The sequence below is a fragment of the Gorilla gorilla genome, chromosome 10 (assembly GCF_029281585.2).
Source record: "Gorilla gorilla gorilla isolate KB3781 chromosome 10, NHGRI_mGorGor1-v2.1_pri, whole genome shotgun sequence".
In the NCBI taxonomy this organism is placed as follows: domain Eukaryota; kingdom Metazoa; phylum Chordata; class Mammalia; order Primates; family Hominidae; genus Gorilla; species Gorilla gorilla.
Genome location: NC_073234.2, coordinates 119,157,748 through 119,184,801, shown reverse-complemented (window position 1 = coordinate 119,184,801; position 27,054 = coordinate 119,157,748). Strand labels below are relative to the sequence as shown.

General features: G+C 46.2%; 2 protein-coding genes across 2 annotated transcripts in view; one reads left to right on the top strand and one right to left on the bottom strand.

Moving 5' to 3' along the window:
• NT5DC3 (5'-nucleotidase domain containing 3) overlaps nucleotides 1–1,962 on the top strand; it is a 77,770-nt gene extending 75,808 nt beyond the window's left edge. The window contains exon 16 of the transcript XR_010129405.1: nucleotides 1,739–1,962. The gene's annotated coding sequence lies outside the window, so the exon portion shown is untranslated. The remainder of the gene's footprint in view (nucleotides 1–1,738) is intronic.
• STAB2 (stabilin 2) overlaps nucleotides 1–27,054 on the bottom strand; it is a 178,496-nt gene that overhangs the window by 1,151 nt on the left and 150,291 nt on the right. The window contains exons 54-68 of the mRNA XM_055357855.2: nucleotides 25,987–26,043; nucleotides 24,688–24,814; nucleotides 22,889–23,038; nucleotides 20,176–20,280; nucleotides 18,756–18,863; nucleotides 16,370–16,563; nucleotides 14,820–14,961; nucleotides 12,184–12,317; nucleotides 10,063–10,228; nucleotides 9,812–9,918; nucleotides 7,253–7,372; nucleotides 6,269–6,409; nucleotides 4,144–4,254; nucleotides 3,153–3,281; nucleotides 1,947–2,063 (exon numbers count right to left, since the gene is read on the bottom strand). Of these exons, the coding sequence (XP_055213830.1) occupies nucleotides 1,947–2,063; nucleotides 3,153–3,281; nucleotides 4,144–4,254; nucleotides 6,269–6,409; nucleotides 7,253–7,372; nucleotides 9,812–9,918; nucleotides 10,063–10,228; nucleotides 12,184–12,317; nucleotides 14,820–14,961; nucleotides 16,370–16,563; nucleotides 18,756–18,863; nucleotides 20,176–20,280; nucleotides 22,889–23,038; nucleotides 24,688–24,814; nucleotides 25,987–26,043 (1,908 nt within the window). The remainder of the gene's footprint in view (nucleotides 1–1,946; nucleotides 2,064–3,152; nucleotides 3,282–4,143; nucleotides 4,255–6,268; nucleotides 6,410–7,252; nucleotides 7,373–9,811; nucleotides 9,919–10,062; nucleotides 10,229–12,183; nucleotides 12,318–14,819; nucleotides 14,962–16,369; nucleotides 16,564–18,755; nucleotides 18,864–20,175; nucleotides 20,281–22,888; nucleotides 23,039–24,687; nucleotides 24,815–25,986; nucleotides 26,044–27,054) is intronic.

Here is a 27,054-nt window from a genome sequence, read left to right as displayed (position 1 = left end):
TCTAGAGGTGGCCATGCCAAGCCTTCTGCTGACTTTAGCTCTGACTGGCACCCAGGCTTTGTCAATGAGCATAATAGATGCTAGAAATGGCTTTTTATGGGTAAAACTAGTGGTGGTAAATGTGTCTGGAGTCACTAAAAATAGTGTCAAAGGCGTGAGAATGTAGCACGTCACTTTGTAAGCTGGTACCTTATGCTTAGGATTCCGGAATGTTTTTGCCATGTAGTCTGAATAGTAGGTTTAGCTGAATCCTGCATTTAGGCTACTTTATCACCTGCCTCAGGTAAATCTTTCATGCATGGTGCTGATAGAGCCCTCAGAAGGGGACAGACAACAGGGAAGGCATGGGGTGCATTGGAGAGGATGTATGCATTTGTTTCTGCTTTTTAAATGAAGGTGATTTCAGCATAACAGTACTTAGTTAACAAATGTAATTTAGCTGAACTTACCACCTCCCTTTTTTTTTTTTTTTTTTTGAGACAGTCTTGCTCTGCTGCCCAAGCTGGAGTGCAGTGGCACAATCTCTGCCTCCCGGGTTCAAGCGATTCTGTTGCCTCAGCGTCCCGCGTAGCTGGGATTACAGGCAGGCACCACTGCTCCTGCCTAATTTCTGTATTTTTAGTAGACATGGGATTTCACCATGTTGGCCAGGCTGGTCTTGAACTCTTGACCTCAGGTGATCCACCTGCCTTGGCCTCCGAAAGTGCTGGGATTACACGCATGAGCCACTGCACCCGGCCTGAACTTACCCTTGAAATGTGAACCAGAAGCCTTTACATGGGTTTGATTAAAAAAATATGATTTGCAATCTGGTTATTTTTCAATCTATTGCATTTATATTAAATCTGTTACCACAGGCATGAAGAACCACAAGATATTTACCTTGGTTTACTTTGGAAAAATAATAACATCTGTTACACTATACAAACTTCAACATGGTGGAAGAAAACATTTCTCTCCTTTTATAAAAAGAAAAATTAAGTTCTATTCCTATGTATTTTTTTCAGTCGAGAACTGGTATTAAACTACAGGCAGGATGTACTTCCACATGTGTTATGTATGGGGTACCCTGCCAAGGGGTCCCCCTGGATTGATGTCAGTGGAGGCCCCAGCTAAGCTAAAGCATCAGTGACTCTAGAGATAAATGGTCCCCTTCTGAAAGACCAGAGCAGAACACCCACCCATATATACTATAAGGCCTCATCAAAGAAAAGTAGCTCCAAAAGCAAGAAAGCAGCAGCTCTGACAACAAGCAGTAAAATCTTGGACAACAATGTCAGTGTAAGTAAGTTTAAAGGACATCTAAGGCCAGGTGCAGTGGCTCACGCCTGTAATCCCAGCACTTTGGGAGGCTGAGATGGGCGTATCACCTGAGGTTGGGAGTTTGAGACCAGCCTGACCAACATGGAGAAACTCTGTCTGTATTAAAAATACAAAATTAGCTGGGCATGGTGGTATGCGCCTGTAATCCCAGCTACTCGGGAGGCAGAGGTTGCGATGAGCCGAGATCGTGCCACACTGCACTCCAGCCTGGGTGACAGAGTGAGACTCCATCTCAAAGAAAAAAAAGGACATCTAAAGGAAAAATCCTTTTTCCATCTTGTTTTGCACCTGCTACCTCATAAATGGTTGCAGCAGAATTCAGCCCAAGACTTTTTTTCACTGTGGCATCTCACCTGGTCATGAGATTGGGCTTGGATAACAACCTCTTGTTCTCCCCTGTCTCTGTTTGTTCAAGGATTCTGCTGTCTACCCAAGAGAACCCAGGAACTCTGAACAACCACACTGGCTTGTCAGCTTGCAAAACTGGCTTTTAGGCTTGTTACCTGACATACATTCTAGAAATGAAACTTCTTTGGTACAAAGATCTCCACTGAAATTTCCTAAAAGACATCATTCCCCTGTACCCCAAGGGAACCTATTCCTAGATAAGAATGCAAACTCACCGTGAAGGGGTCATAGGAAGGTTCTGGGGGAGCTGAGGTTGTGCTCTCATACAAGGGGTTCGAGATATTCTCAGGCTGCTGCTTGCCAAGAGCTGCAACATTAATGTCCTCTTCTGACTGTTTGGAAAGACAAGCATGAAAGCCAGGAGCATCCCCAAAGCAGGAGCGTCTCAGCCAAGTTGGCAGGTAAAGCAAGCCACCCTTTGCCTCTGGGAGCTTTTCCTTTTTTAACAGTACTTTGTTGAGAGATGATTCACATATAATAAAATTTACCAACCTTTAGATTCAGCTCAGTGACATCTTACCAATGTCTACCCATTTGTGATCACCACCAAATCGGCACATAGGGCATTTCCATACCCCAGGATGTGTTCACATGCTCTTAGCCTGCCGGTGCCTGCCACCCAGGGTAACTGCTGTTCTGACTCCCATCACCCTGAAGTGGTGTTGCCTATCCTTCAACTTAATATAAATGCAGTCATACAGCCTATACACTTTTGCTAAAAATGGGGATTTTGAGATTTTCCCTGGAGCTTATAAATATGCAAGCTGTCTGCCAGAAGGCAGCAAACTGCTGCTTGGGGACTCTGCACCACAGCCTTTACCAGGAGTGTTTTGAGGAGAGGGTGGGCCAGAGAGGAGGACAAAGTCCATAAGGAAAGATGCTCAACTGCTGTGCTGCTGCCCCGGCCATATTCTTACACAGCCAGCCAAGAGCTGGCTGCTGATTGGGATGTGGACTCAACTGTTCAAATAGAAATGAGTGTCACTGGCTGCAGCATAAAGCCTCTGGCTGTGTAGGGTCCCTAGCCCTGTCCCCCAGTTCTCAGAGCCAGTCTTGAAGCCCAAGCTAGGTCATGGGGTGTGCTTGTGCAGTGAATCCTCCAAGATAAACAAGACACCTAGGTCCTAGTGAATGTGCCTCCAGGCCAAACCCCTGGCACAGAGGCTCAGGGCGGGTTCTCTCCTTGCCAAGCCCTGTCTCAGCCAGAAGGAGGGGCTTGGAACCACCACTGCTGTTCCTCCTAAGGGCAGGGACCCCATCCAAGCAGCAGTAAGCGTGGGGTGGGTGGCCGCCCCTGCTACTGTGTGACACACTGCTTCTGGGTGAGGACTCTGGCGCAGCCACCGACTGAAGCAGCCCAGGTCCAGGGACTGGGTTTTTGGAGAGGACCCCATCATCATGTTCCCATTTTTCTCTCTTACCTCAAAATGCTGGAAGCCGATTGTTCTCCGGTTTATCCGAAAGTAGGAGTAAGCAGCCAAGGCAACAGCCCCAGTCACCAGGATGATGGCAAAGAAGATCCCTGCGCCCAAGCCAGTGTGGGTCAAGGTCTGAACACAAAGAAAGGAAAGGGGCCCATTCTTAAAACTTCTGACTCCCCAAAAGGGGAACCCTTGGTAGCCCGAGGCATTCTGGAGCCAGTGGGGATAAAAATACTGACATGTTAACATGTATCTGGCCCTTATTACTGCCAGGGTCTAATACCCTTCTGTGAAATAACCCATTGAAGTATGATAATAACCCAAAGAGATAGGGAGAGTTATTGTGGGAGAACTGGGGCACAGAGAGGTGAAGCACTTGCCCGATATCACACAGCCAGTCAGTGGTGGAAGTGGGCTTTGAACCCAGTCTGGCTTTGGAGCTTCTGTGCTTAACCACTATGCTATGGAACTCTCCAGCAGCTCACCTCTCCCCTCATGCTTTTGCAAAAAAGAATACCAACCACCACCATCACCAACTTTTATATAGCATGTACTGTGTGTCAGGGGCTGTTCTAAGTGTTTTCCATTTCTAACTTACAGTCCTCCCCAAAACCCAGGAGGGAGGCATTATGAGCCCCATTTTGCAGATGAGAAAATTGGGACTCAGAGATGCTACGAAGTGGAGGGGCCAAACCATAGCTTAGGATTTCTCACTCCCCTTCCAGCGCTTCCTTTGTTGGCCCATCTTCCCCCTTTCATTCAACAGATATTAATGGTGACTGGTGCTGTGTTGCTAATGCTTGGGAGTGGGGATGGCAGGAAGCAGGGTTGGGCAGTCCTGAAGCCAGCTACCTTGGAGGTTGGAGGCTGGAGGCTCCTCCAGTCTCTGGAGGAAGAGGGAGGAGGACAGGGCTTCTGGTAATGGTTTGCCTGTTGGTGAGTGGGCACCGGGGCTCCTCCTGGCCCGTTATCAGGGACCCTAGATACTCACCACGGGGGCAGGGGGTGCTTTTAAAGGCCTGGAAATGACATGAATGATCCCATTGGAGGCAAAGATGTCCCACTGCAGAATGGCTCTTCCATCAACAAACCTGGTCTCCGTCTAGGGAAATGAGAAGAGGGTTGATGGCTTTTACTCTCCGAGTGGGCAGCCCTCCATGGAGGGAAGTTGTTCAGTTTTCCCAAGGCCCCTGAGCCCATGTTTCAGGTTTGTCTCCACTGATAGGCAGCCCAGGACTTCTCCTCACCCTCTGGACAGCCCAGAACACATTAATTGTCCTGTGCCAACAAGCTGATCTGAGGGCTGCAGAGAACCTTATGGGTCATTTGTCCAACCCACTTGTCTGATAGATGAGTGATCAGAAGGAAAGTGGCCTGACCCAGATCACCCAGGGAGTAAGCGGCAAACCCCATGCCTGTGGACTCTGAGTCCATGCACTGAACATCACACCACACTGTTAGAAAAGCTGTAATTTTAAGTGATGTCCCAGTGTGATTTCCTGGCTTGTGTGGGCAGAAGCTGAGGCCCTGTGCCGCCTCCCCTGCTGAATCACATCTTCATTTTAACAAATCTCCAGCAGATTCAAATGCACATTAAATTTTGAGAGACACTAGTCTAAACTGCTCTTAAATAGAAATCATTTAATGAGATAAACATTTAAAGCCAATATTTATTAAGCACTTGCTACCTGTCAGGCACTATTCTCTGCATGTCTCAGAACTTGAATCCGACATCATGGTTATCACCACCTCCACCACTACCCCCACGGTCATCTCCATCAGTATCATCACCATCATCCACACTGAAGGGGCTTAGAACATGTCACCCCAAAATAACGCCATTTTGGGCTGGGCATGGTAGCTCACCCCTGTAATCCTAGCACTTTGGAAGGCCGAGGCAGGCATGTCACTTGAAGCCAGGAGTTCAAGACCAGCCTGGCCAACATGGCAAAACCCCATCTCTATTAAAAATACAAAAATTAGCTGAGTGTGGTGGCAGGCACCTGTAGTCCCAGCTACGCGGGAGGCTGAGGCAGGAGGATCGCTTGAATCCGGGAGGGGGAGGTTGCAGTGAACCGAGATTGTGCCACTGTGCTCCAGCCTGGGTGACAGAGCGAGAGACTGTCTAAAAAACAACAAAAAACCACCCCCCACACACCATTGTGGCATTATTAATTTTGAGCAGAAGTCACTTGAGAAACAGCAGTTGCAGGAAGGGTTCCCTGACCTGCTATCTACCTAAAAGCAGGTAATACAATTTCCCATGAGAAAGTGCCCTTTCTGTTCCAGAAGAGAAGAACATCCTTATTGGAGACTGGGAGTAGATGACGAAATGGATCTGTACAAACCTATTGAAATACTCCTTATCTTCCACTCATATCCACCATCTATTTCTTAGTCATGCCACAGTTTACTGCCCTTAGCCTAAAGCTCTTTATTTGATCAATTTTCCACAAATCTATCATTTCTTTAAAAAGTAAATAAGCTCTTGATCCCAACTGTTCTTTGGGTCTCTATTTTCCATATGAGGGTTCCCTTGATTCACATAAAAGATTAAATAAAATGTGTATGCTTCTCTCCTATTTATCGTATGTCTATTTAATTCTCAGGCCCAGCCACAGACCCTAAGAGGGTAGAATAAGTTTTCCCTCCCTTGTATCACAATCATGAAAATAATGACCTGTATCATCACCATCACCGTCATACTGATTTTTCAGATGGGGAAATTGAGACACAGGGAAGCTGGATAACTTAAGTCCTTACAGTTAGCAAGTGGCAGAACTGGGATTCATACTGGGGTCATTTGACTTTGGAGCTCATGTTAATGCCTGGAATAGGCTGACAAGCTGACCAAAATGAAGGCGGAGAATCAGCTTTAAAATGGGTTCATTATCCTTCCCCATTACCAGCTTCTGAGGCTGCCCTATTTCCCAAGGGGTAGGGGCTGCCCAATTGTCAGTGTGGTATGCTGTAGTGGGCAGTTAACACCATCCCCTATCTGCAGGTTTAGAGTTTATGTTTGCATAATAGTTGCCATCTATTAAGCACCTACTGTATGCCAGGAACTTTGCATGCATTATCTCCCGTTCTCCCAAGAAGCCCAGAAGACTCTGTACCGGTTGGAGTGGGTCCTGGCTGGCAGTGATGAGCAGCTTGCTTCCCAGCCTCGTTTGCAGGGTGGTGCCATTGACAAGGTCATTGTAGAAAAACATGCTGACATTGGTGAGGTGGTGCTCGATGTCCCGCCCAGACAGGGTCTGAGAAAAAAGGAGAAACACAGAATGCTCTTCAAAGGCCAAGCAATATTTTGTCTTTTTAATGATGGGGATGATGATGAAAATTGCTTCTCATGGCCTAGGCTTTCCTGCCTCCATGTGGAGATCAGGAAATGTCAAGGTTTTCTTAGGCTTCTGGTTGTCTGGGCTCTGCCAGAGGCCATCTATAGCTAGGATGGGGGATTGAATGTCATTTGTATTGTCTAGAGCAGAGCTTTCCAGCGGTGTCTTGAGGTAGGCAGAGGTATTGCTTTTCTCAGCCCTCAGGTGGCTGGTGGGGCTGTCGGAGCCTCAGGTCAGCCACCTGTGCGTGAATTGAATAAATACCACCAATCCTCTGTGTGCCGTGATATAAAGAAGGTTGGTGTGGAACACAGATTGCATCAGTGGCCCTGGTTCTTCCCCACTCCCTGCACCCCTGGCCCTTTGCCCCCCATGCTGACTTTGGGCTCAGTCATGTGACCTATCAGGCCAGGGGCACATTAGCAAATGTGACCAAACAGAGGCTTGAGAAAGCAGTGTTGGGACAGGGCCTACTCTCGCCTCTTTCACTCCCTGCCATTGCCCTGAGAACTTGCCTGGGCTAGCCTGTTGGACGATGAGAGTTCCATGGAGCAGAGCCATTGATGGCCCAGGTAGTGCAGTTGACAGCTGGTCTCAGACTCGAGTGTGCCAAGACCAAGGGAGTGGCCAACTGATCTGCAGATGATCCGTGAGCTAAATAAATGTGTAGCCACTGAGTTTTCAGGTAATTTGTGACACAGCATTGTTGTGGTGATAGATAACATGCTAGTCTAAAGCAAAGGCACCAGGGACTCAACTCACCTCATTCTCCCCCAGCCCACTGTTCTGTGGCACAAAGAGGGTGCCGCGGATGGACAGGTCAGTCAGGTGTTCTAGAAATGCACGGCCTCGAGCTGAGCTGTTGGAATAGGCCAGCACTTCCTGGGGAGAAGAAGGAAGTCATCAGAGGGGCCAGCCCTGGTGTGCAGGGACCTGGGTGGCTGAGGAAGGTCCCAGGGCATCACCCATCTGGGAATATTCATGGTGTGAGCCAACTCAGCCTGCTGCTCCTTTGCTGTGTCTTCTGCCTGCACCGTGGGAGAGTTTGAGGACTTTTCCTTTCCTCAGTGAATCCTATGGTTTAAGACACAGCCACGTCACAGCCCATCCTCCACGTGGCTGCTTGAGCAGCCCTTTGAAAGGTGCATCAAATCTCGAGTCTTCTCAAAATCCGGCAGTGGCCCCCCACTTCACTCGGAGGAACAGTCCAAGTGTTCATAACAGCTCACGAGGCCTAAAGCATGTGGCTGCTGTTGCATCTCTGACCCCGGGCCTAGCTGTCCTCTCTTGCTCACTCTGTTCCAGCCATATGGGGCCTCCCTGCTCTTCCTCAGACTTGCCTGGCACGCTCCTGCTGCTCATCCTTTGTTGGACTGTTCCTTCTGCCTGGAATGTTCTTCCCCTAAGTCTGCATGGCTCACTCCCTCTCCCCTGTTTACACTTTGCTTACATGTCACTTTCTCCCCAAAGCCTTCCCCCATCACTTCAGACAGAAGGGGGACCCTGGGGTGCCCCCCAGCCCTGCTCCACTTTTTCCATAGGATCTGGATCTATCATCTTCTAGCACTCAATACTATTGACGTGTTTGTTCCATTTATTGTTTGCTTGCTTATTCACTGATATATCTCAAGCACATGGTAAGTGCTAAATATTCACTTATCAGGCTGGGTGTGGTGGCTCATACCTATAATCCCAGCACTTTGGGAGGCTGAGGTGAGAGAGCAGCTTGAGCACAGGAGTTTGAGACCAGCCTGGGCAACATAGTAAGAGTCCATCTCTACAAAAAGTTAAAAAATTAGCCAGTGTGGTGGTGTGTGCCTGTAGTCCCAGCTGCTCTGGAGGCTGGGGTGGGAGGAGCCCTTGAGCCCAGGAGGTTGAGGCTGCCATGAGCCGAGATCATGCCACTGTACTCCAGCCTGGGCAACACAACAAGACTCTCTTAAGAAAATAAACAAAAAAAAAATATATAAAAATATATAATTTTTAAAATATATATTTACATACTTTAATATATATTATATATATATATATATATATTTTTTTTTTCCTCCTTCTGGGCTACTGAGGCCCAGAGAAGGTAGGTAATTTGCTGAAAATGTTTTGTTCTGACACCGTCTTTTCTTTGAAATGCTGTTGTAAGCCAGGCTCCTACACAGCAGAAAGATTGGTGTGGGTGTTCATCTCTAGTGTATTTAATGGTGGTCCTGATTTTTAGACCAGTGAGATGGATATCTTTGGTCTGTGGACAAAGACTCCATTTTGGGGTCCTTGGTCTAACTTCCACATGGATCCTACAAGCCCTATACTCATGCTCAGTGCCCTTTCCTCCTGAGGTCACTGACTGTAGATTCTACTCGGAACAGTGGCCCAGGCTGTCCTTGTTCCGTACTCTAAAGCATGAGGGGGAGGCTGGAACCAGGCAGTCTGAGATTGAGCCCAGCTCTGATGAGTTAGGCTGTGTCCTTGGCCTTGTTAAGCCTCAGTTTCTTCATCTAAAACGTGGATATAGAAGTGGCCTTATACAGTTGCATGAGGATTTAGTCCTTCTAACAAGTATTTATGGAGCACCTGTCATGTGCCAACTACTATCTGAGGGTTTGGGGAGACAATGGTGGTCAAGTCAAAGAAAATCCTTTCCCTTACGGAACTTACATTCTATGGCTTGAATGAAATGTCCTCTTAAATGCTCAAGAAATGTTAGCTGTTGTTATTGTTGTTGTCATTATTACTGTTAGGTCAGTTCTTTGATCAGTCAGCACCAAACCTTTCTCCAGATGGGGCTTTCTCTTCGCTGGATATGACTTGTAGAATATTGACGTGACTTTAAGTGCAGTGCAAGACGCAAATTGACTCCATGTTAATTTGGCTCACTGGGTGATCACCAGGCAGGCTTAGCTAACTACATCCATGAAGAGGATTAAAGAGTGTCTCATTTGTGTAGATCATGCTCTTAAACTGTTCCAGATACAAACAGAGATGATAATACCAGCTCACAAGAACATAGAATTTTCCATGTAACAGACCACAGGTCTAAATGCTTCACAACTATTAACTCATTTAATGATCACAATGACCCTACATGGTTGATGCTACTACCATCTCCATTTTATAGATGAGGAAATTGAGTCCCAGAGAGGAAAGTAACTTCTTTAAGGTTTTACAAGTGAGTGGCAAAACTAGCCTTTAGATTCAGGCAAGGTGGTCCAGCACCCACGCTCTTAACTGTGACTGTGGCCTTCAGCTTAAGGCCTCACCCCTCTAATACCTGCTTCGAGGCAACCCCTCCCTGCCTGAGGCAAACCAAGCAGACATGGTACATACCGTCAGGAAGTTTGTGAGTGAGGGGAAGGACATCAGGACCTGCAGCAGGTTCCCACTGCATGAGAAGCCATCTCCCACATAGCCCACCTTGCAGGTGCAGTTCACATCTGGAGGGCAGAGGCACACAGGGTCCCACACAAGTAAGCCAGGGGCCAGGGCTGCACTGCTTCTGCTTGGGGAGTGACTGGCCAGGCTGAGGATTGCTCAGCAGCTGCATGGCCCAGAACCTGAAGTGTAGCTGGGGCAGTTACCTTTCATCCGATAGCAGAAGACATCCCACATTTCACTCTTGTTGGGTCTAGGTCCATAGTCCACTATCCCAACCACACCAGAGCCACAGTTCTGGGAGGCGAAGGCTGTGGGGTAGGCAACCCGCCCGGTCTCCAGCCAGCCTGCTGAGCACAGGTGGTACTTGGCCTGCAGGGATACAGACAGGGCCATGGGTCAGCTGCAAGTTCATGTGTTGTGGCATCATTTGGTTAATGTCTGATTCCCCTATTAGGCCATAAAACCCATAAAGTCTCACTTTGCCTATTGCACCTCTGTGCCTGGCACACAGTAGGTGGTCATTAGATGTTGATTGATTAATTGAGCCACTGGGTGAACAAAAGTGTCCTCTCTTTCTTGTAGGTGCCCAGGTCTTTCATACTCATTTCTCTTCTCTCTGCTCTTGAGAAAGAATTTGCTGTCATCCAGTTATACTAGGTGCAAATTTTTCTAATGGGTTGATAGAACTCTGATGATAGAATTTTTTTTTTTTTTTTTTTTTTTTTGAGGTGGAGTCTTGCTCTGTCACCCAGGCTAAAGGGCAGTGGCATGATCTTGGCTCATTGCAACCTCCATTTCCCAAGTTTAAGCAATTCTCCTGTCTCAACCTCCTGGGTCGCTTGGATTACAGGTGTGCACCACCATGTGCAGCTAATTTTTGTATTTTAGTAGAGATTGGGTTTCTCCATGATCAGGCTGGTCTTAAACTCCTGACCTCAAGTGATCCACCCGCCTCTGGCTCCCAAAGTGCTGGGATTACAGGCGTGAGTCACCACGCCTGGCCTAGAACTCTAATTCTTCATCATAATATCATCATTGCTGTCATCGTTATTGTAATTATTGTCATCCTCCCCATCATCACCACCACCATTATCATAATCACCACAACCACCATCATCATCATAAGCCTTATTGGGAGCTTATCTGGGGTCAGGTTCTCTTGCAAGAGTTTTTCATGTGTCAACACCTTTAACTCTCAATCAACCCTATGAGGTGGGAACTTTTTAAATCCTTATACAATTGAGAAAATTGAGGCAAAGAGAAGTAACTTGCTCAAAGTCACACAGCTGGAAAATGGCAGAACTGGCATTCAAACCCAGGTGGTCTACTATTCCAGATCTTTTAATAATCTTAAAAGTTGAGTTTCTACTGTGTGCCATATTACATTTCGTCCTTCCACAAACATTCCAGGTAAGTCAGAGATTTTAGTGGCTTGATCAAGGCCACATGACCAGCAAGCAGGAGAGCAGAGATTCAGATTCTCCTTGAGTCTGGGTCCTGGCATCAAAGGCTTTATTCCTTGGTAAAGAAATACCAGGTCTGAAAAAGTAGAGATTTGCTAGTGATGGAGGTTGGAGAAGGGGCTTTAAAATCATACCTACTAGGCATTCATCTCCTCTGCTCCCAGTGATAAACCACCAGCCTGGAACTCCAACCTGCTAGCTTTTCCAAATGGGTAGGACTTCTAGTTTTAGAGGTTAAGAGAGCAGCACCTGATCAAAGAGCTCCGTTTCCTTCCTGCCATATCTGAAAGCTTGTGCAGTCTCTTTTTTCTTTTCACAGTCCCTCCAGCCACAGAGAGCCCCAGCTATTCCAGGGAAACTCCACTGTTTTGTGGGTTCGGGGAGATCCACCCTAGGCTCGTGGGTATTGCTGTCTTTCTGGTTTCCAGCTGTGAGGGATGCACTTCCAGTCTCCACTTCTGCCTTGGCAGTTGAATGTCATGGTTGAAATAGACTTTTAAGAGTCAGGTCTACCCTTAAATATTGGATCTGCCACCTCTTGGCTGGGTGACATCAGGCACTGTACTTAAACTTTCTAAGCCTCAGTTTCCCTATCTGTAAAATGGGAATAGTAAGTAACACCTGCTCTGCCTCCAGAGATGTTGTAAGGATGAACAATAATATCCACGAAGTACCCTGCACAGTCCCTGACACATAATAGATGCCCAATAAATGGACATGGTGACTGTTAGCATTGTTCCAGGAGCCACCTGCACTCCCTTGCTTGAAGGCAACAGCTCAAGTCTCCCCCATCTTAAGAAGGGGCTGCACTTCCGCCCCTGCAGACTCTGTCTGCACAGAATCTGCTAACTGAAGACCCACCTTCTGGGCATAGGAGAGCTGGTTGTAGGTTGCCATGGTCGCAGCTTCGTTGGCACAGGCCTCTCTGGCTTTGTCAAAGGTCAGCTTATACTGGCCCAGTGGGGAGCGTAGATGGAACACCCCAACAGTGGTATCTGGATGAGGAAGAGGAGGAATCGCCCAGGTCAGCCCACCAGGTTGGCAGTGTTTCCAACAATGGACTCTGAAGGACTTTTAAAACGAAGGCCAGCTATACTCCAGGGTGTCTCCAGAAGCCACTTTCCCTTCAAGTTATGTTGAAGTACATCATTTAAAATATTTCTTTTCTAACTGTAAAACTAGCATATGTTCATTGTAGAAATTAGGGCAATACAGAAAAGTAAAAAAATAAGCAAAAACCACCTACAATTCTGTTCTCCAGAAATAATCATTACTCCATGGCTAACATTTTGGTGTATTTCCTTCTAGAATTTTACTTTATTTTTTGGTAAATTTTTAATTTGATATAATTTGACATTCTTTCAATCTTCTTTCCTATTTATTCATATTATATATACTCTAAATGCGGTAGCATACTGCCGATGTAGTTTTCATAAATCTTTTTAAAACAACATTAAATCATAATTATATCCCAAAATTATAAAATTTCTCTGGTAACATGATTTTCTCCTCCTCCCCATATTTATAATTGAAAAATTTGTTGTGACCTTTACAGCTATAAAAAACACATTAAAGTGAGTTTCTGCCCAGGGCTCTGTGTGTTTTCTGACCCCTGCTGTGCCTTTTAAAAAAGTTTTAAAAATTCATTTCCCCCCAAGATACTGGAAGATTTTTATCATTGGTTCATAGCTGATATCTTTCCTAACCAAACAATTCAGTGCAGAGACCAGCAATAGTTCAAGAAGCAAGTCACATTTTTATATTGTCAAGTTCATTGTATAATGCCACAAAAATGATACTTTCTACACCAAAGAAGACTAAGTTTTTCTCGTTTGAACATATTTCAGTAGCACAGTGTGTAAGTCAAATGATCTTGGCCATATCTGAAATGCAAACACCAATTTAACAGCTTGGAGAAGTATGGAAAAGTGTTCCTTGTCTCTTTATTGAGACAACAAAATACCTTAAAATGAATTTGAGTAGATGTATATCAATATATTTTATCATCATTTACTATTATATATGTTATTTCTAATTTTCTGTGATGTTAAATAATGGTGGGATGGGTATGCTTATCTTTTTTCAATTCTCAGATTATTTCTGTAGGATGGGGTCCTGGAAACGGAACCATCAGGTCTCAGTATGAGTTATTTTAAGGCTGTCTGCTGCACACATTACCATATCGGCTGCAAATCATGAAGGCAGTTTGCCCTCCTATGAACCGTGTGAGGGCAGGCACTTCCTCCTGAATGTGGGATGGTTCTGTAACTGTGCCTATAGGGAAAGCTGGGGCATTCTCCCAAGCTAATGGTAACCACACAGCTCCAACAGAAGGGAGGTCCAACGTGATGCGCAGTCACTTAGTATCACTGCCAACATTTTCTTGGCATTCATAAGAAAACAGAAGAGAAAAGCCCGTGGGAGAAGCTGGACCACACTCTATGAGCTGGGTAGATCTCCACTTGGAAGTGGGCTTTGGGAACAGGTGGGACAGGCTGAATGAACTGTGTCCTAAAGAAAAAGCCAAGCTCTTCTTGACTTCACAGTCCCAGGGGCAAATAACTTCCAAATCAGCTGGTCCCAGCTGTGCATTTTTGTCCCCATGCTAAGTAGCAACTGCCCATAAAATCTTTCTGCTTGGAAGTGCCCCTGTACCTAGACCATAGAATATCCCCAACCAAGCTTTCAAACCTCTCGTCACCTTCCCTCCCCAGCTGCTTTAACCCAGCACCACCACTGCATTTGGTCTCAGGATGGAAACTTTATGTCATGGCTGAGCCTTTCCGTTTCTCTATTCTGTGTCCATTGTTAGTTCTTTCAACCTCATCTCACTCGTCTTCTCAGTACAGACCCTGCTACTAGGGGGTCACAGCCTTCATGTGTCTCCCTCATGGCTTCATCCTTCTCAGCTGACCCTTGATCATTCTCTCCTGGCCATGCTGTCCTGGCCAGCAGAAATGCCTTGCTAGCTCCTCTAGCCCAATTCAAGCCTCCAGGAAGTCTCTACCAGAGACCACATCTGTCAAACAAACCCAACCCTGGAGAGATCCAGTACATACTGATTAGCCATAAAGTGCAGTGCCCTGAGTCACTTTCTGAACCACTGAAGTCCCTCTGCCTTGGCTAGGGACTATGTTTGTGGGTCCTTTCTGGCTTCCTCCGTTGGGTTTCAAGATGTCCTATTGCCCATGCCTCTGCACTTCTATGTGGCTTTTCACTTTCCTCAGCCTCCCAAGTAGCTGGGATTACAGGCGCGCACTGCCACAACCGGCTAATTTTTTGTATTTTTAGTAGAGATGGGGTTTTGCCATGTTGGCCGGGCTGGTCTCGAACTCCTGACCTCAAGTGATCCATCTGCCTCGGCCTCCCAAAGTATTGGGATTACAGGCTTGAGCCACCAGGCTTGGCCTGTTTTGTTTTTCTTCTTTCCCTTGAGGGTCCCTTCCCCAGGCCTGAAGAGGAGGGTGCTTTGGGCCATAGGCCCTGGTCACACTAACCCTGGAAGTGGAGGTCGACACATTTGGCGTCTGCATGGCACTGCCCGTTGTCCTGTAAGCAGCGGTCAATGGGCAGCTGCTCCAGCTCACAGTTCAGCCCATCTCCGACATAGTGACTTTTACACTCACACTTGTGCTTGCCCTGTGGAGGGAGAGTGGGAAGAGATGAAAAATTTCCTTCTCTAGGACCCCAGGATGCCCAAGTGCCCATGGGACCAATGTCCAGCCTAGGAGGTGTTCAGATGGACCAAGAGAACGTGCCTTTCCTGTCCAGTGGGAATAACTGCTACGTCCTGCTTTTATGCAGGCTTATGATGAAACCTCATCCTTTACATCTCAGTTCAAATGTGACTTCCTCAGAGACAGCCTCCCTGACCACCCTACATAAGTAGCTTTCCCATTCCCTTCTATCACATTGGCCTGATTTATGTTCTTCACAGGGCTCCTTGTGCTCTCTGAAAAAATTCCGTGCATTTGTTTCTGTACAGTGCATTGTCCCCTCTCTCTACTTGTGCACAAGCACCAGGAAAGCAGGGACTCTGTCTTTTTGTTGTAACCCTGGGACCTGCAAGAGCACATAGTAGGTGCACAGTGACCACTGGTTGAATCAATGAATGATCTCCTTTAATCCCCACAACAACTCTATGATGTCTGCATTATTATGAGGCCCACTTTACAAATGAGAAAACTGGGGCTCAGAGAGTAATTAGCCACCTCCAGGTCACACAGCTTGTCAGTCCAGGAGGTAAGACGCAAAAGCAATCTGACTCTAGAACCACATTTATAACCAGGAACGGACATTATCTTGCATCATCTTTTCTGCACTTTTCCTGCCACATCTTACCAGCTTTTTTTTTTTTTTTTTTGAGACAGAGTCTTGCTCTGTCACCCAGGCTGGAGTGCAGTGGCATGATCTCGGCTCACTGCAAGCTCCGCCTCCTGTGTTCATGCCATTCTCCTGCCTCAGCCTCCCGAGTAGCTGGGACTACAGGTGCCCGCCACCATGCCTGGCTACTTTTTTTTTTTTTTTTGCATTTTTTTAGTAGACATGAGGTTTCACCGTGTTAGCCAGGATGGTCTTGATCTCCTGACCTTGTGATCCATCTGCCTCGGCCTCCCAAAGTGCTGGGATTACAGGCGTGAGCCACCGTGCCCGGCCAGCTTTTTGTTTTAATAAGCCTTTTATTTAGGATAATTTTAGATAGATAGAAGGGTGGCCAAAGAGAGAACTCTCCTATACTCTCCACCCACTTTCCCCTGATGTCCAACATAACTATAGCACATTAGTCAGAGCTAAGAAATTAATGTTGGTACGTTACTGTTAACTAAGCAATACACTTAAGAATTTAACCAGTTTTCCATGGACGTCCTTTTTCTGCCTAGGGGACTACCTTGCATTTAGCCCAATGACTTTTAACAAGAAACAGACTGTGCTAGAAAAAATGTTTAGGAAGAGTCCAGGAGATAAGCAGAGTATGGGAGGTGGAAAGGCAAGGAGGAGCGAAGCCCAAGGGGCTGCTCCCAAATTTCCCTGGGAAAGAGCGACTTACCGGGCCTGTCATCTTACAGGTGGCATGCTCGTGACACCCTCCATTAAGGCCGTCTGCACAGGGGTCTATCTCTGTGCAGCTGTGCCCGTCCCCTTTGTATCCCTTCTGGCAGCTGCAGGAGACCTTCGTGCCCTTCTGGGAGCATCTGGCCACCTTTGCACAGCCCCCGTTGTCCTGTTTGCAGAAATCCACAACTGCAAAAGCAGAGGAGAGAGGGCTCAACTTACCACCTTCTGTGGAACTAGGGCTTCAGGTCAGGGTATGGGTCACCACAGCACTAGTGGTGTTGGGTGAGTAAATGGGCCCCTGCGTGTTCGTGCTTCTCTCTCCATGCCCTGTGGCCTCTGTGCTGGCCTTTGCAACATGAATATTTTTGTGACACCCTCATAGATGCAGCCTGATGACATCTGTCCGCTTCTGCCCCCTTTGTCATATACCTCCAGGCTTGACTTTGGTATCAGTTTTCAGAATAAATTTGGATTTTTAATGTTAGGACAGTGTGTGTGTGTGTGGTGTAGAGTTAGTGCAATATTGAGCACCCTGTGAGATAGACATTGTTGTCCCCATTCTGTAGATGAACAAACTGAGACTCAGCTTAACTGACCTGACAAAGGTGAAACAGCTAAAATGTGGCCTGGCTGAAGATTTAAACCCAGGTTGGTTTGGCTCCAAAAATACATGCTTTCCTCACTGTGCTGCCTCTTAGAACCTTTGTTTTTATGATCCCCCAAATATCGACCCAACAATAGATTAGCTCCAGCCTCAGGAGTAGCTGAAAAGCCATCTGCATTTATGCAGCCACTTGAGACCCTGGAAGAATAAATACAAGGACAAGAAGACTCATTCTAAGGATAGGAGGGTGGGAAAAGAGAATCTAGGTCTTTGTTGCCATTGTTGAATGCTGACTCACTTCTGGAATGCCTTGTAGCTGAATAAAGAACAGGTATAGCAAGATCTAATTTGTGTAAAGAAAGTATATATCTCTGTGAATATTTATCCATGAAAAATATTAGAAAGTACATGTGACTGATACTGCTGATTTTTCCTCAATACCTAGTCTCTGTTTTCTTCTTCCTCTTCCCTTTTTTTTTTTTTTTTTTTGGAGACAGAGTCTTGTTCTGTTGCCCAGGCTAGAGTAGAGTGGCCTGATCTCAGCTCACTGCAACCTCTGCCTCCTGGGTTCAGGTGATTCTCCTGCCTCAGCCTCCCAAGTAGCTGGGATTACAGGCACCTGTCACCATGCCCGGCTAATTTTTGTAGTTTTAGTAGAGATGGGGTTTCACCATGTTGGCCAGGCTGGTTTCAAACTCCTGACCTCAAGTGATCTGCCCACCCCAGTCTCCCAAAGTGCTAGAATTACAGGTGTGAGCCATTGCTCCCAGCCTCGTCTCCTTTTTTCTATAATAATAGATTTTCAGGTGGGCTCATGGTTGCCCAATAAAAGACTACATTTCCCAGGTTCCCTTGTAGCTAGGCATGACCAATGATGAGATTCCAGCCAATGGGATGGGAGCAGATGTGATTTTTTTTTTTTTTTTTTTTAACAATTCCTAGTTTGCATTCTTAAAGGGAAGGAGGTTTGCCTCCTTCCTCTCCTTCCATCTTGCTGTCCAGGCTGGGCTTATGGTATTGGCCACCTCAGGTGAGCTGAGTGAATGATGGCAGAGCCACAAGATAAAAGGAGTTCAGCCCCCCAAATGAGCTTTCAGAGTGAAACTGTATTAGCCCTGAATACTTCCAACCTGTTATATGAGACAATAGGAAACATCTGCCTTATTTATGCCACTGTTCATTTGGGTCTCTGTATGGCTGAACCTATATCCTAACTACTATAGATGGATATTGCAGTGTTCACAGTGGTGCTCACCTAGTGGTGAGAGTATGTTTAGGTTTAACTTAAAAAAATGGTGTTGTGTATTTTCTGATTTTTTTTTGAAGGCTGGATTACTTGTAGAGTTAGAAAAACACTCTAAAGTTAGCCAGGTGCGGTGGCACATTCCTGTAATCTCAGCTACTTGGGAGGCTGAGGCAGGAGAATTGCTTGAACCTGGGAAGCAGAGGTTGCAGTGAGCCAAGATTGCACCATTGCACTCCAGCCTGGGCAACAAGCGTGAAAGTCCATCTCGAAAAAAAAAAAAAAAGAAAGAAAAACATTCTAAAGTAAAGTGCATCCCAGTTTGCAAAACAATTTTGAAACCCTGACCTAGAGGGTGAGCAGATCAAGCATGAGCACACCCATTAAAGAAACTGAGTCATAGACAGGGTAGGTGCTGCTGAAGTGGCCCAGACAGGAAGGAGGGCTAGGATGAAGCCCAGGCACTGTGAGCAAGTCCTGCTCCTCTCCCACACCACGCTGCTATTTCACTTGCGCACAAAGGTGGCTTACCTGTGCATGTGATTCCGTCACCTTCATAATCCAGGTTACACTCACACGTGTTGTTCTCCTTACAGGTGGCATGAGCAGAACAAGGAGGCGTACACACTGCAGGCAAAACTGCAAAGAAAGGGGCCACTTTTCATTCTGCACCCATGGTGTGAAGAGTTAAAACCCATCTAAGGAGACTTTCCAAGACTCTCTCTGGACGACCACTGTGTTCATAAGTGCCCCTGTACAGCAGGAAGATGGGGTGATTTGCTAAGGTCTTTTCTAGCCTTGGAGATTCTGGGATTCTAGAATTACTCTTTTATAGTAAGACATGATCTCTGCAATGTCATTGAGATTTATATGAGAAAAAATGTTCTTTAGGGGCTATCAATTAAAACTTTATACCACAAAACTTATTAGCAGGAATGAACTTGGCAGATTAGCTCTCTGGCTCTAAGGACAGGGGTTCCCAATGGATATGGTTAAATTGGAGGAGAAATTCCATGGCCTTCTGAGGGCACCACTGAGCTAGGGAGAGGTCTGGAGCTTTGGTATTGGCTGGGGTTACAGTGCATGCAGGCAGCAGGAGGCCATGTAGTGGTTAGGGGAGGAGGGAGGAGGCAGAAGGAACAGGGAGGAGGAACTCAAGTTAGCCATACTGCTGCAACCCATGAAACTTCAGGTTGCTAAAGCCCACAGGTAGGGCCTCGCCATGCCCTGTGACCCCAGGGAGGATTAAATGACAGTCATTCACATGGATAATTCAACCAGCACATTTCAGATCTACCAGAACACAGGGCTTCGAGTATAAAGGAGACATCAGAAAACTGACCACCTAGTAAGGATCGAGCTATGACAATGATTATAATGAGGAGTGTGATAATGGCAGCTGCTTGTTTTGAGCATCTGCATACACTGGGAACTTCAAAACCATGCTCGCTGACCCTGCCAGCAATCCTTGCATTGCAGAATGTGTAGCATGGAGTTCTTTTTAAGGATAAGCAAGTCAAGGCTCAGAGAGTGTGGTTATCTAAGGCCATTCATCTAGTAAGTAGCAGAACCAGGGGTCAGTCCCTGGTCTCGGACCTTCAAAGTGATTTCCATGAAACCACTCAGCCTCTGTGTCAGTACCCATCTGGGCCCCAAAATCACCAAGACGAGGCACAGTCCTTGCCTGAACCTGGGATTCTGTGTTTGAGGTGGGTCCTATAATCATACAGGATGACATGCTAGTTTCATGGGTTTGAGTTAAATCTTTTCATCTAGTTTTACTGCAAGTCTCCATCCTCCTGAGGCCCGGGGCTACAGATCTGAATTATCTTTTACCACATGTACCTGCTTTGTCACTTTTTTCAGATGTCACTCAGACTCCCAACCTCACTTGTATGCTCTTGGCAGTGTCCACTGGGGCTGCCAGCAGCTGACCACTCCCATGACTGACCTGCCTGAGTGTCACACGAGGGGCCTGTCCACCCCGTTTCACAGAGGCACTGCCCGGAGCCCGTGATGCCATCATCGCACTGTCCGTGGTCTGAGCAGCCACAGGCTGTAAACAAATTAGGATATGATCAGTCATCAGGGGTTGAGACCCAATCAACCAGCTCCCTGACCCCTTGTTTGCTATGCATTTTCAGTTGTGGGAGGCACCATGCTTATGTCACAGTCATTCATTCATTCATTGAAACATCTAAAAAATAACTTATTCAGGGACTATCACAGGCCAGACACTGCTAAGCGATAAGGTTACAGGGAAAAACATAATAGAGAAGGTCCCTGTTCTCATGGGGCTTACAGTCTCAGAGTGCCCAGCTGTTGATCATATAATTATAAGTGAGATGAATGTTATAATCACAGTAGAGAGTATCATGGGGGTACGCAATGAACATTGAGGGAGATCATCTCATCTGGGGCTTCCTGATGGAGAAATCTATTTAGAAGTAAAATTTTGGCTGGGTGTGGTGGCTCATGTCTGTAATCCCAGCACTTTGGGAGGCTGAGGTGGGAGGATTGCTTGAGGCCAGGTCAAGACCAGCCTGGGCAACATGGTGCAACCCCGTATCTACAAAACAACAACAACAAACAAAAATTAGCCAGATGTCGTGGTACATGCCTTTAGTCCCAGCTACTTGGGAGGCTGAGATGGGAGAACTGCTTGAGCCCAAGATGTTGAGGCTACAGTAAGCTGTGATCACACCACTGTATACCAGTCTGGGTAACAGAGTGAGACCCTGTCTTAAAAAAAAAAAAAAAAAAGTAAAATTGTGGCCAGGTGCAGTGGATCATGCCTGTAATCCCAGTGCTTTGGGAGGCTGAAGCAGGAGGATTGCTTGAGGCCAGGAGTTTGAGACCAGTCTGGGGAACATAGGGACACTCAATCTCTACAAAAAATTTAAAAAATAAAAAATTATTTGGGTATGGTGGCATGTGCCTGTAGTCCTAACTACTCAGAAGGCTGAGGTGGGAGGATTGCTTGAGCCCAGGAGGTTGAGGCTGCAGTGAGCCATAATCCCACCACTGTATTTCAGCCTGGGTGATAGAGTGAGATTTTGTCTCCAAAAAAAAAAGTAACATTAAAAAATATATACCAATTCCACCACCTCTCACCACCTCCAGCACTACCGCACTAGTGCAAGTCACCATTAGCGCCGGCCTGGATTGTTGCATTATTTTCTCCAAGGGGCCCTGCTTCTGTGCCTGTTCTCCTACAGATACCCTCCCCAGAGCCATCCTTTCTAATCTCTTCACAACACCCCTCTGTTCACAACCCTTTACTGGCCTCCTGTCACACATAGAGCTAAAGACCTTTCATTGGACAAGAAGATCTGGCCCCTGGTGAACTTCAGATTGCATTCTCTTCCTCTCTTCCTCCTCTTTGCCCACTCCGCTCAGCCACCCTGGTCTTCTTGCTGTTCTGTACACACCAAGCTGGCTTCTGTCCCAGGGCCTTTGCACTTGCTCATCTCACCTCGAGGAAAGCTGTTCCTCTGGTCTGCACTGTCCACTAGCTACGCGTGGCTATTTAAATTTAATGAAACATTTGCTTCCTCAGCCACACGTTTTGGGTGCTCGATAGCCACATGTGGCTAGTGGCTACCATACTGGCCAGTGGAGTCATGGAGTCTTTCCCGCACTGCCGAAAGTTTGATTGGCCTGCTCTTCATACCTCATGCTTGGTCCCCTTGTGTCTGTTAGGTCTCTACTCAAATATTCCCTATGTGAGGTGTCTTCTAAAACAATGTCTCCTTTCATTCTTCACCCTTCTACCTGCTTCTTTGCTTTTATATCCTTTATAACTATTTTTTAGAAAAATTTGTGTCTGTAAGCCTTTTGAGAGCTAGAATTTTGTCCCTGTCAGTCCCTAAACCACAAATCCCTAGACATTAGAAATATTCAGCCGGGCACAGTGGCTCACACCTGTAATCCCAGCACTGTTGGGAGGCTGAGGCGGGTGGATCACCTGAGGTCGGGAGTTTGAGACCAGCCTGACCAACATGGAGAAACCCCATCTCTACTAAAAATACAAAATTAGCCGGGTGTGGTGGCGGGCGCCTGTAATCCCAGCTACTCAGGAGACTGAGGCTGGGGAATCACTTGAACCTGGGAGGCAGAGGTTGCAGTGAGCCGAGATTGCGCCATTGCACTCCAGCCTGGGCAACAAGAGCGAAACTCTGTCTCAAAAAAAAAAAAAAAAAAAATTGCTGGCTCTTGAGCAAATCACTTAAGCTTTTTGTACCTTGGTTTCTTCATCTGCTACTTGCAGATAATAACAGTACCTATCTCAAAGGGTGGTTAAGAGGATTGAATTGTAAAACATTTGTGCCTGGCACATAGTAGGCACTTAATGAATGTCAGCATTCACTATTAGTAAGGACTTAGTAAATCCATGTTGGTTGAATGATCGAATGAACATTGTTCAGCCACATCTTGCCTTAGTGGCTGCTGGGGACAAGTTTCACTTCTAGAGGCGAAGCTTTTTCATTGGAAACTGGGAATGCATCCAAGGAGGAAATAAACACATAGGGCAGGCAGATTGGAGGGGTGTGGCTGAGAGAAAGGACAAAAGGATGCCTCCAGGTCAGGCAGATGGCATGAACAAGGACAGGGAGCACACAGTCAAAAAACAAGCTCTAGCACGGAGAAGTGGCGCCACATACGCAGACAATCAGGCCCGAATCTCCCCGGCCAGCACATCTCACACGCCGTCCCGTTGAAGCCGGTGTTGCATTTACACTCTCCGGTGGCCGAGTACTGATCAAGGCAGACACCCCGGTTATTACACGGGGCATCTGGTCCTCCAGGGCAGGCTGGAAGAGATGAAACAGCAGTGACTCAACAGTCTCCCAAAGCCAGAGCAGCTCAGCACCTTTGTAAATGTGATGTGGCATCTGACCTGTTAGCCCAGAGGGACCATCGCCCTCAGTGTCAGTGGATATTTAAGGCACGTCACTGGCCTATGGGACATGAACTTTATGGTATCTGATATGATTCTGTCTTGGCAGGGTGATACACTGAACTGTGCACTGTATTTGGGGGTTTGTGCACTGGATTTGAGGATATCTGGGTTGAGTAATGAACTTGCTCTGAGCTTTTGTTTTCTTAGGTTTAAATGATGATGATAATAATGATGATATAGTGTCTGCTTGACCTATAGCCGTGTTGTTATTGTGAAGATCAAATGAAGCATTATAACTGAGAACACTTTGAAAATACAAAGCACTGAACAAATATTAGAATGATACTGATTTTCATGAATGGTCCACACTTTAGTGATGGAGGGTGGAGCTGGGTGGTCACGGGGGCTCTCAACCCAGAGTATTCTCAATGAGATTATGATGAATGGAGTATGCATGCTAGTAAAAATCACAGCTGCTGGAGACAGACCAGTGGGACCTTGGGTTTACATCTTATCCTCTCTGTGCCTCTGTTTTCTCATTTACAAAATGGGGACAACAGGCCAGGCACGGCGGCTCACGCCTGTAATCCTAGCACTTTGGGAGGCCAAGATGGATGGACTGCTTGAGCTCAGGAGTTTGAGACCAGCCTGGGCAACATGGCGAAAACCCAGCCTACGAAAAATACAAAAAAATTAGCTGAGTCTGGTGGCATGTGCCTGTAGTCCCAGCTACTTGAGAGGCTGAGGTGGGAAGATCACTTGAGCCCGGAGGGTTGAGACTGTAGTGAGCTGTGGTCCTGCCCCTGTACTCCAGCCTGGGTAACAGAGTGAGACCCTCTCTCAAAAAAAGTCGGTGGGGAGGGGAAGACAACAATGGAACCTACTCCCTAGGGGTTGTTGCCCAGATTAAATGTTTTGATATGTATGGGAAAAAGCACTCAATAAAACTCAATAAATGTGCCTACTTAGAACAACATGTAGCAGATAAATGCTTTTGAGGCATTTGTTATGCTGCAGCTGTTGATGTATTGTTGGCTAGAAGTTAACACAGGGGTTTCAGGATGGGCCCAAATGTGCTTTGGCAAGGAGCCCTTTCCTGATGAGGTAACAGAGGGAGGCAATGCTATACATCCTCTACCAGGGACAGGGGTGCGCTCAGGAAATTATGGCCCATACATACTGTGTCAGTACATCACCTGCCAAGGGAGAGTCATATCAAAGTCTTTAAACATGCTTATCAATATCATGGAAATCATGTTGCACAGCATCAAAAATGAAATACGGTGTATTTGGCACCATCATAAATGTCTACGCTGTAATGTCAAGGGAAAAAGCAGACACACAATTACAATATATGCACAGCAGGATCTCAACTCGATAAAAAAAAATATGCCAGAGTAGAAGGAATGATACACAACTCTTCAGAGTTCTGGGGTCTGGGAATCATTATTAGCAGTGTTTCCCCCATCCCCCTATAATTTTGGTACATTCAAAGACTGGACAATGAGCAGGAGCATATTACCACTTTTAGAGTTGCGAGGGGGGAAGAGGCACCCTCACCCTGACAGTCTCGCCCGAAGTAGCCCTTGCAGCACCTGGGGATTTGTATCACCAGGCTGCACCGCTCCCGGCAGCCTTCCAGGTTCCTCTTGAAGGGCAGGTTGTAGAGACACTTCTGCTTCACACCCTAAGGGAAGAGAGTGGACCATCCCTTCACTTACCACTGCAGGGACTAGGGCTCTGGGGCTCTAGCCTGTGCCCTCATGGAGGTCTTAGGTACTGCCCAAATAAAAAATGGGACTTCCAATGTGAGCCAACTTTTTTTTCTAAGGTAATGTTTTTCCTATGGGAGTCAACAGACCTATGGGAGTCAACAGAAACACGCAGATGGGGGAGGGAGTAGATCTAGGGTCCATGGGAAGATTTCTCCCCAGTCTCAAGGGGAAGAACTTTCAGACCCTTAGAGTGCTCTGCAAGTGGCATGGTTGCCTGGGGAGGGAGTGGGAAGGAGGTAGCCTGCTGTCATGGAAGGGGTGTGGGGCAAGGCTCCCAAATTGTAGGCAGGGAGGGTATGAGTTAGATTTAGTTTCGTAGAGATATTTTTATTATAGGTTTTACTAGTAGACTAGAAAGAGCTTGACTTTGGAATAAGTAATACAAAACAGCATTTAATGAGCACTTACTATGTGCCAGGCACTTCAGTGTACCCACATTTTTAAAATTTACTTTTCCTAATAGCTGCACAGAGAGTCCATTATTAGCTCCATTTTACAGAGGCAAACCTGATAGGTCATAAGATTTGTCAAAGATTATGGAATTTGACCCCATACCTGTGGACTCCAAATTTCATTGACTTAAACATTACTCTCCATTGCTCTCTGGACTTTCATCCTAGCATTGCTCCTTACTAGCTGTGTAGCCCTGGGCTGATTGCTTACCCTCTCTGAGACCCATTTTTCTCATAAGTAAAGTGTAGGTAATAATAGCTTCCTATGAGTATTATAAAGAGGGATAGAGTAATGAGTATATAAAGGTTCAGCACAGAGCCTGGGACATGGAGAGCAGCCAACAAAATGCAGCTATTTTTATAATCATAATTATCTTCTAAGTCCTTCTAGGTCTACCATCCCATGACTTTTCTAGACAGGTCCTAGAACATGGGTTGACAGGTTGCCTGGGCTGAGAATATCTATTTTACCCCATTGGCTTTGTTGTTGAAAGAATGACATAAATTACACTTATGCAACATATGTGCACGTGCGCGGGCACACACACACACACACACACACACACACACAGAGGTCTGATAATGAAACAGACCTATGGCTCTCCAAACATTATCACTGCAGTCTTAATTACCTTTGGTTTACTCCACCTTGGGCAGCTGGGAGTATTGACACAGCTCCCACACTCCCCCTAGTATGCAAGAAAAGAAACACTTGAAAACCAAGAATATCAGAAAACACAAGGAAATGTTCCTGATTAATACCTGGATGGATTAAGGGATTAAGGGCTTAACTAATCTTGATTAAGACTCTGGCTATGATCAAGAATATGAAAACAGGCCAGGCATGGTGGCTGACACCTGTAATCCTAGCACTTTGGGAGGCCAAGGCAGGAGGATTGCTTGAGGCGAGAAGTTTGAGACCAGCCTAGGCAACACAGCAAGACTCCATCTGTAAAAAAAAAAATTAGCCAGGCATGGTGGCACATGAACTTGTAGTCCCAGCGACTTTGGAGGCTGAGTTGAGGGGATCACTTGAGCCCAGGAGTTCAAGGCTGCAGTGAGCTGTGATTGCACCACTGAACCCCAGCCTGGATGACAGAGCAAGACCCTATCTCAAAACAACAACAACAACAACAACAAAGAATATCAAAACACACACACTAACTTTGCCACAGATAATTCTGAAGATCTGTCTTGGGCATCAGCTCCGTGGTTTTGTTCTCTGAAGGGAAAATCTGTTATACAGAGCTGGACCAGGGCAGTGTCTTACAGGCATATGCTATTAGCAGTGGGACATATGGGTGCAAGTGTTAGTTCCATTTTAAGTTAAATGGGATACTTTTGGCCAATCACAAATACTATTTGAGCCTTAGTTTTATAATAAATAGGGATAATAATTCTTGCCATTTGATCTTCAGAAGATTGATGAGGAAAAATGATTAACTGAAAAATATGTGTGGAATATAATTTGGAAATTAAGAAGACCCCTGTTGTAGAAAGGACAACTGGTTTCATCTCCTACTTTGGCTGACTGGGATCCAAAAAATTTGGGATAGTTATTGAAATTCCTAGGGGATGCCAGGTACTGATATCAACTGGTGACAAACTTTGCCATGTAAAGTCACTTTACCTCTTTGAGACTCAGTTTCTAAATCTACACAATAGGGCAGATGATAACTATTCCTATTATTGGATTATTG